Source organism: Diospyros lotus, chromosome 8, assembly GCF_014633365.1.
Source record: "Diospyros lotus cultivar Yz01 chromosome 8, ASM1463336v1, whole genome shotgun sequence".
Taxonomy (NCBI): domain Eukaryota; kingdom Viridiplantae; phylum Streptophyta; class Magnoliopsida; order Ericales; family Ebenaceae; genus Diospyros; species Diospyros lotus.
The window spans coordinates 10168865-10179032 of NC_068345.1; the positions used below are offsets into that span (position 1 = coordinate 10168865).

Here is a 10168-nt window from a genome sequence, read left to right on the forward strand (position 1 = left end):
TTCAAATTCGACTGTTTTGCTTTGCTTGGACTCTCCAATTTTGTATTTTCCATTAGCATAAGCATATGTTGATTAAGGGTGAATTACATTACTCGTTGATTACTCCTTCAAAATTACACTATAAATTACAATTACAGTTAAAACTTTGCTCCATAGATATAAATTACGTTTGTTTGTATTCAACGATTATGGTTTGGTCTAACAAATTATTTATTTAATATGATTACGGTTTTATTCACCGATTATGGTTATTTGACAATTACAGACATTGCACCACAGTTATGATTTTGATTATTCGAAAAATTATAACTGAAAAACCATAAGTAATCTAATTTATGTCCATCCATCTAAAAGAGGAAGGGACATGTTAGATATGGACACGCCGCCTATCTTCTTAAGGTATATATTATCGAATTTAAAAAAATTTAACACTTTGTTCTTTATCACTAAATTTTAAAAAAATATAAAAAAATGCTTGATCGTAGTTCTTATGTGGTGGTTGGCAATATTTGGTGGTGGTGGTAGTTCTTAAGGGGAGAAAATTTGGAAAGGTAAAAATAAATTATAAAATGGTCATTTTATCTTATTTTTTAAATATATAAGAGATCAATATAATTTTCCAAATTTAAGCTATGGTCTCTTGAATTTAGTCTTACTATGATTTTTGTAATTTATTTTATGCTTTAAATATATTTTAGAGATAATTTTAAAAAAATCATTAAACATGATCGATGTATTAATTCTATAATAAATTTTAAAAGTTATCAATTTTGCTCCAAAATTTTAATAGTATTATAGAATTAATACAAAATTAAAATGTTAAACATAAAATTGATACCTTTTAAAGTTTGATATTTTTTAATAATTAATCCTATATTTTAATTGTTAATTTTTATAATTCATGCATTTTTATAACAAATTTATGAAAATGTCTTAAAGATTTCATTCACTTCTTATACAACATGACCAAGGAACAAGCAATTTTTTGAAAGAGTAAATTACACTTTGTTGTTCTTATTGGGATAATTTTCTACGGCCAATCAAACAAAGTCTTAAAATTATTTTCCGAAAAATTATGACAATATTCACCCAAATCTTCCCCCTTTAGGGTGAGTAATGGAATTGTTATGTTGTTCATGTTAGGTAACATAATGTTTGCCCAACACAAATAACATCAGAGGGGACGCGTGACCCCTTTCCCCTTTGCATGCCCGCATTGGATAAACTCGAAGAGAATATTTTTGGGGTGAACAAATAAAACAAACTAGAATTCAACTAATTTAATTATTTAGGGTATAATGACTAATATACCCAACATAATAAGAAATAATAAAAAATAATTAAATTTTATTTGTCAAGTAAATTATAGTGGACATCCTTGAGATTTAGTAAAAATACAAATAACATTTCTATATTTTTAAAACAACAACGATCCCTTATGACTTTTGAAGACTTGTAACAGTTTGTCCCTTATGAGGGGTGTGTAATGGTCGGTTTCAAATCAATTTACTACTGACAGTTTATTTATTTTTCAAATTATTATCAAACCATGATGTGTTTGAAATTACTTAAATCATAATTTAGCAATTTAAAAATTTAGATAGTTTTAAATGTAACAATTGTTGATTAATAACAAAAGAGAAAACATAACAAAGACAGACATTTTCTAGTTTGCTTCTAAAATTTAAAAAAAAAAAAAAAAACACTTGGGTGTTATCAATTAAACTGACTCACCAAAATTATTAATTAACATGATTGAAAAAGAGATAACAAAGTTGATATAATTTTTATTCTTTCAAAGACTATTCAAAATTATTAAACCAAACAAAACTTAATAGTTTTATAATTAAAAAACTAAATCATAAAAAACTTAATTTTATTTAGATATGAAGTCACCAAAAAGAAAAGGGAACAACTTGTGGAAAGACATAAATGCCTCCAAAACCGAAAGCTCTCTCCTTGGACCAATTCTCTTCCTGGTTCCTACCCGCCATAGAGAAGATGATTATTGCATGCTTTCAATATGACGTGCTTTTTTCTAAACGTGTGAATATGGGTTTCTTCTTCTTGCTTTCTCTCACCCCGACGTTTCTCTTGCATCAGCAATCGTCCGTCCACCCACCATGGCAAGCAAGCCAAAGGGCTCATTTATGACATGACCTATGGGGCTTCTTTGTTGCTGTGCCATGGACAAAACTAGAGAGGGGGGGGAGAGAGCATGGCAACCCTTCAAGAAAAGTTCATATCATTCTAAACATACAGGGATGTTGGACTGTATTTTTGCTATATCTGAAGGGTACCGTAGCAATTTACCCCAGTTTTTATAATAGTATTGAGGAAATAATTTAGAAATTTACAGATCTAAATTGGAGCAAGCAACATCTAAAACAAGATCTAAAAATCTAACACAACTCTGCTGATTGAATTCACTAGAATTCGTATCCCACAGCCCATGTTTGTATCACACAGCTGATCCACCATTGTTATAGGGACTTCAGATGAAGCAATAGTTCCAGACCAGAGACCCTTCAACAGTATTTAGGTTTGAATAATGTCATTTAGAAGGCAAGGCAAGGCAGGAGTGGAAGAAATTGGTGAGGGAGAGAATGAACAAAAAGTCTATTCTACCGTCGTACCACCAAAGGGAGGGAGTGTTAATACAGCAGTAGAATAGACTTATGACCCATTCTCCCCATTGATTCGGCCCAAGTCTTCGGATCGGACTAGACAACAACATCCATTTAGGTTTGTTGGCTTTGGTTTCCACTCCTTAGCAGGAGCAATTGTCAGCAAGAAGAAGCATTAGTTAAATTGTAAAGCTTGAGTATGGCATCCAAGATCTAATGAAGCAGCTATACACTTGTTGGAGCTCCAAATTTAATACCATCATCTTTAATATAATAATATCCGAGGGCTTCTTGACATAGATTTCATGTAATTGAAACTACCTAACACTTATATTCTACAGTTATTTCAGATATGTTGAATGTGGAAAGAGTTCCAAATTAGAATTCAGCTACCATATTCTACGATTTGAACTATTCTAATGCAGAAAACTGAAGGCAACAGAACAGGAGTGCCACCTCCAAACATCATCCAGGTCAACTTTTTCTTGTTGCCACATCAACGCTTAACAAAAGAAACTACAAGGATTGTAACGGTGTTCCACAATTGAAACTAAAAACTAAGTTGGGAAAAATTAAAACAAAGTTAAAAATTCAGTATTTGTATTTTTTTAGTAATTTACCCTAATAATAACAATAATAAAAGTTCGCTATTTTAGGCTGGGATTGAGTCAAAACCAATTGCTGTTATGCTTTTATGCAGAATAACTAAAAGACTATTAGGTACTGCAGCAATAAATATACACAGTCGGGTTGTAACTAGTATCAGATCCAGATTAATCTATCACATGTATCACAAACTTGGCTTGGTTTCACAGGTAAAAAAGATGTGAAAAACATTGCTCGTTGGAGACAACAAACTTTACCATCCAGATTTAGTAGAAGCAGGACCATGAAGAGCAGCAGCAGTGTGTTCTATGAAGTACTCAGGACTAGACAAAACAAGAAACATGGGAACACCAGTGATGGAAAATTCCTCACTAAGTTCATGTTTGTGAACTGCACGAAAGACAGCCAAACAGATTTTCAGATCTTCAAAGATTTTAGTTGAGTACTATATAAGAGCTTGCTTTAGTCCACAATATGAGACTAGGAAGATAAATGTTCCAAAATGAAACAATGCCATAGTATTTTTTACACAAAAAGAACAATCCTCTTTCACATTGTTCTACACAAAATTCATTAATGACAAGGAATAATTCGTACGTAAAAAAAAAAAAAAGAATTCATCAATCATTATGCGTTTTATTGATGACTACAATTGGTCTGATAAATATGATTTGACTTGGACATAGAGCTTGACTATGATAAAAGAGACTTGCCTTAAAATAATTATCTAATACATGACAATTACAATTACAATTATAATTATAAGATGCGGCGAATGTCAAATTATACATAGGATATGGACGGAACAAGACTTACCACTTCCAACTTTGTCCCTTCAAACTTGGTTATGATGGACTAATGAGAGATGAGCTTCACTTTTGCTCGGATTATAAAAGAGAAGAAGATGCCCTCTCTAAATTCCTTCCTGAAGTGAATGATGAGATTACTTGAGTTTGGACCAATGATGAAAAAGAAGGATCTGGGGCTGAAAATGCAGAGGTAGACAGACTGCCAACAATGCTGCTTACATTCACACTTGTCCCACTGACTGGCCAATCAGCCATGGCCTTAGGAATCGGTGGCTTTTCAACTTTAGTAACACCTTCTAACATCTGCACTACTTTTCCCATCATCGGCCTCTGAGCTGGTTGTTCCTGGATGCACCAAAAGCTTACTCCAATTGCCCTAGTTACTTGCTCCAGATCCACCACATTTACTGCAAGCCTTTTGTCAACAATTGCCTGCACATTTCCCTTTTCAAACTGTTCGTATGCCCAGAGAGAAAACTTTTTCCCATTCGTTTCTGCAGACACCCAAAAATTCCTTCTCCCACTCACTATTTCCAGCAAGACCATCCCATAGCTGTAAACATCAGATTTTGAAGTTATTGGCAGATTTGCAAGCCATTCTGGTGCCAGGTACCCTCTAGTCCCCCTAACACTTGTCAATGTGCGGTACCTATGCTCCTTGGGATTAATGAGCTTTGCAAGTCCAAAATCTGAGACTTTGGCATTATAATTCCCATCCAACAGAATGTTTTCTGGCTTTACGTCGCAGTGGACAATGCAGTCTCGACACTCCTCATGTAGGTAAGTTATACCTCTTGCAGTCCCTACGGCTATGTTAAACCTGTACTCCCAATTCAACCATTTTCCAGACTGGTCTTCGTCTTCTCGTGCGAAGAGGAAATTATCCAGGGATCCATTTTTCATGAACTCATATACCAGAAGCCTGTGGCGTCCTTCAGAGCAAAAACCTATCAATCTGACCAGATTCAGATGGTGGGTGCTACTTATAGTTGCAACCTCCATCCTAAACTGTTTCTCCCCCTGCTCAATCCCCTCCAATTGCTTCACTGCAACGACAGTTGTATTAGCAAGAACACCTTTGTAAACAGCCCCAAATCCTCCAGCTCCAAGCTTCTCCTTGAAACCTTTTGTGGCATCCAGTAATTGCTTGTACGAGAACTGGACTGGAGCGCCAGAGGCGTACTCAAGAAGAGCATATTGAGCAGAAAGACCCCCAAATTTGGGGCTATTCCTACAGCACCACAACCATAAACCTCCCTCAAACATGATCAAACCCAAAATGATGCCTAAAACCACAAGTGCAACAATCCATCCGTGCAACCTCCAGCCGTCGCCTTTTCTGCCTCCGACAGAAAATGAAGGAGGATTAGGCATTACAGGTGCACAAACCTTCACATATGAAGTGCTGGGAAGTGCAGGTGACTGGTACCCACTAATATAACTATTGAGTTTTATGAAACACATCCCTGATCCATCCGACAATGAGGTGGAAGCTACACAGGAACCCGAAAGACAATTCCTCATACACGCGGATATACCAATATAGAAAACTTGACCAGTCAACTCACTAGAAACTTGACCAGTCAACTCAGGAGGGTATGTCAACAAGTATGAATGATCTAACTGCAACATAGTTGCATTCCCTGAACAATTCTCAATCTCTACCTTCCTCTTACACCCTTTCCTACTGTCCTTGGGATCATTTGGCTCGAAATTCGCTGAAGGACAACCACATACGGGTTTTGAATCACTGTAGCTACAAATACCATAGTTGCCACAGTAGCCAAAAACTCGACATTGATCGCTAACAGCTGACCACCTCACTGTGACGGTTCCACTGCCCTTTTGAGAGCTGTAAATCCTCAAATTCCCATCATTGTCCAACCTCAGAAACCTAAGCATATCACCTGCTTCAGCATAATCATTGCTATAAGCCACAATCACAGGGGTTGAAAAAGACGGATCAGAGATTGATAATATGCCAATTGATTGAAATCCCAAGGTGGGAGATGTCACGCTGGCGTTGACCGACGAATTCAAGCTCGAATTCCAGTACATAATGGAGCTGTTCCAACGTAGGGTTAGGCTTCCAGAATTAAGAAGGGAAAAAGAGTAAAGCCCAGATCGCAATTCTTTGCCAACGGTGAGGTTTTGGTCTGGCAAAATGGCGTCAGTAGGGTTATCAAAGGTGGACCAGACGGCAAGCGTGCCGTTCCGGAGAACGAAGTTACCCGAGTCATCTAGGGAGGCGGAGACGACACCGCGGCCGGCGGTGTTGGACTGCCAGACTACGGTGCTGGAGGACCCGTTGACGAGGCGCAGGTTGCCGTCGGCGAGGAAGAGGAGGGTGGCGGTGGAGTCGGCGGCGCCATTATCGCCCCCGGCCTTCCAGACCGGAACGCCGCCGTAGGTGATGGCGGCGAAGAAAGCGGAGCCGTCGCGGATGAAGCCGAGAGAGAAGACGTTATTTGGGGAAGCCCATGTCTGGTTAGTGTTCGAGGCGGAGAGAGATGATCCTGGCGAAATATCCGCCGCCGAGACAACCACCAAGAAGAGAAAGAAGGCGAAGAAGAAGCATGATGAGATTAGTATTGATGACGGTAGCTTCATTTTCCTCCGTCTCTCTCTCAAAAGGTGGAGACGAAGAAGAAGGCGGAAGCAGTACAAGTAGAAGATGGGGAGAGAAGGAGGGAGCAATGGAGGCCATGGATGCCTCTGGGCTGGTCACACACGTTTGGGGGTGATTTTCGTCAGGTCTTTGTGCGTTGACCAGTCGCCACCGACTGACTGACTGACTCTGGTCACTCATCTCCATTTCCGTTTCTGCAGGGCATCCGCAGCCACAGCCAACCACAATTTTCACTTCAAAGCTAAGTCCTGCATTTTCTATCATTTGAACGTGGAATTTGTAATTTTCAACTTTTTTTACCACTTTATTAAAATTTTCTTAAACATTGTGAATAAACGCGTGTTTGATTGAAATTATTTCTTATAAAAAATATTATATTAATAAAAAATATTTAATGCTTGCATATTTGATTGATTAATATTTTTCATAAAAAAAATTTATGGTATAATACATTAAAATATGTTTTGGCCCATTTTTCTTAGAAAATTACAATTAGGGGAGATGGGAATTGTTTTCCATGAAATTGGAAAATATTTTTCTTTTCCACCTTTTTCCAATCAAACACACCTTAAAAAATATAATGTCAAACTTTACATTTTTTTTTATTTTTGTTATTGAACAAGAAAAAAGTTGCACATGTAACTTGAAAGAAATTAGAAATTCTTATTATTGATGTCTCCACACTAATTTTTTTTTAATGTATTACGTATTCTATATAGTTTTAGATATTTTTCTAGTGGTATTAGACTAAGTAGTATGTTACATACTATTTCTTTTTTCTTAGTCATTTTAGACATTTACATATTGTTTAATATTAATTGTAAATAAATTGAATATATTATATTATTTAATTTTTAATCATATAGAATAAAAATCATTTATATTTATATTTAGTTGAAGAATTACTTAAGTAACAAGTTACACATGTATTGCATATGTCCTATTGCTAGTTTAAAGTATATCTAAAGAGTCTCATATCTATGTAGTGAGACAAAGTTTTACATTTGTGATTTATTTCTTCTATCAAAATCGAGAGCATGAGCGGCAGGAGTCGTACAAGGGCGATCTTCCCAAATATATCTAAAAAGTAAAGAAAAAAAAGTATTATGTCGGAATGGCAATGGATACTCTATCTCCCTCAAGAAAAGAGTTTTGAGTATAAAAAGAATAATAACCATTATTCAAAATACTTGTCAAGTATAATAGGGTCACGAGAATAAAGTTTCTTATTCAATCTTATATTGACATAGTGTTTTATATATATATATATATATATATTATGATTATTAGATTAAAAAAAGTCTCTCGAATCAAACATATTCTCACAAACTATGAATAAAACTTAGTTATTGGTTCTCTTGTCTCTCACCCTTGCTATGGACAAATTAAGATGATATTTTTTATTACTTAACATACTAAAACAATCTAAAATATTATAGTTATTTCTTTTTAGCTTTTTGTTTGTATTAATGTCCTATTTTTTTTGTTATCAAATTATTGTAGAGTTATTTAAATTATGAATGGGAATTCATAAATATATCAAGTATACAAGTATCTATTACACTACAAGTATGAGTTGAGGGTTAAATAATATACCTCAAGAATATGAATACAAGTATGGCGGACAAGGTTAGATGCAAGTACATGTATTGGCAACAAAAGAGTCCCCTCCCAATACCTTCCACATTGTCATCCCTAATAAAAGGAGGCTTAGTCCCATTCATCGTTCCAAAATCTAGTCCCGTTAAAATTAGAGGGTATGCGACGAGATTAATGACTTTTCTAATTAAATTTTTTTCTATGACTTTGTTACCTTTTATGCTATGCATTGGAATATAAAACATAAGAGATGTTGAGAAATATAGGAGTGTGCACTCAAGAGAGGGCAAATTGAGTGTTTCGAAACTTTTTTTATTTGATAAAGATTTTATACAAAAACTGTTTTGAGCCATTTTATAGGATTGAAATTAATATTGTAAATATGAATTGAAAGTGCTCAAAAAATGAAAAACAAAAATAAGAGAAATAAAATAGACAAGCACACAAAATCTAGAGTGGTTTGGCTCAACTCGACCTACTTTACTACTTTGGCTACTCACTAAGAATTTTCGAGAATCCAAAATTTAGTGTTTATTTAAAAATGTGAGCATTATCCTTTATTACAATAAGTTCTCCAAGACTTGGCTATAACATTTTTCAAGCCTTTTACCAAGATAAGACATTAAGCCAAACAACATTTTGAGAGAGAAAAATGTGGAAAACAAACAACCTTCAAAAGAATATGAAAGAAAGATCAAGAGGGATTTAACAATACAAATAAAGAATATAAATGATAGATAATAAAAGCTCTTTACTTTCACTAGGTATGAAAAACTTAGTAAGAGAAATTAAGGCTTCAACTTAGCTTTTTCTTTTTCTTTTTCATTCTCCTCGAGAGAATTTTTCTGTTAAACCAACTCTAAACAATTTTGTGCACCCTTTGGATATTTATAGATTTTCCTTTTTTAATACATTTTACAATTTGTCTAGTGGATAAACCTATTAACCTAAAAGTTGCAAAGAACATTATATTTTCTTATCCATGCCAATGGTTATTATAGATTTAAAGCTTAAATATAGTTAATTTTGATGAAAGAATGTTCATACAGAATTTAATGAAGATTTGACTATCTGACAATGAAGAACAATAGTATTTAATGCAGTCTTAACGACTATATTTTTTAAACTTCTAAGATTGTTAGTCGAGTAAGATTGGCTATTACTCGAGTGAAATTAGATCTTACTCGAGTGGTGCATAAGTCATTACTTGACTACTGAATAATTTTACTCGATTAAAATTATCAGATACGTAAGTCATTACTCGACTATTTAGATTTGTTATTCAACTAAAAAATATAATACTCGATTATAGATATTTCTTAGTCAATTAAACTTTTAACTATATTGTTGCTCAATATGTTACTCAATTATGTGATTTATGATATTCGACTAAAGAATTTCTTTACTCGATTAAAATTTCTCTTAGTCAATTAAAACTTTGAGTATCATTCTATCCAAGAATTATTACTCAATTAAGGAATTAAATTACTCGATTAAAATAAGATGTTATTTGATTAAATAATAACTCTTAGTGAATTAATTCTTTGAGTACATTTATGTTTAATAATAATTACTTGATTAAAAGGATATGTTACTCGACTAAAATATATTTTAACTGATTAATTCTTTGATTACTCAATTATTATCAATACTTCATCACTATTAGAGTAATGTAAATGAATAGTTGACTAATCTTTTAAGGATCTTGATTTTACTAGAGAGAATTTAGTCAAATAAAGTGTTTGTTATTCAACTAAAATATCTTCTTACTCGATTAAAGATGGTTACTTGATTAAATCTAGTTTTTAGTTGATTACCATTTTAGATCTTGAAACCCTAATATACCTTACTTGACTAATTAATATTCATTACTCGAGTAATGTTTGAAAATTAGTTAA

At 34.1% G+C, this 10168-nt stretch overlaps 1 protein-coding gene across 1 annotated transcript; it reads right to left on the minus strand.

Moving 5' to 3' along the window:
* Window positions 1-1923: 1923 nt before the first annotated feature.
* On the minus strand, window positions 1924-6890 carry LOC127807079 (G-type lectin S-receptor-like serine/threonine-protein kinase At1g34300). The gene is made up of 2 exons (XM_052344692.1): window positions 4050-6890; window positions 1924-3623 (listed from the first exon to the last, which is right to left on the minus strand). The coding sequence occupies exon 1, from the start codon at window positions 6650-6652 to the stop codon at window positions 4121-4123; it is 2532 nt and encodes an 843-aa protein (XP_052200652.1). The 5' UTR covers window positions 6653-6890; the 3' UTR covers window positions 1924-3623; window positions 4050-4120.
* Between the last annotated feature and the right edge of the window lie 3278 nt (window positions 6891-10168).

Coding starts and splice junctions, on each gene's coding strand:
- LOC127807079 (XM_052344692.1), bottom strand. CDS start 6,652: ATGAAGCTACCGTCATCAATACTAATCTCATCATGCTTCTTCTTCGCC.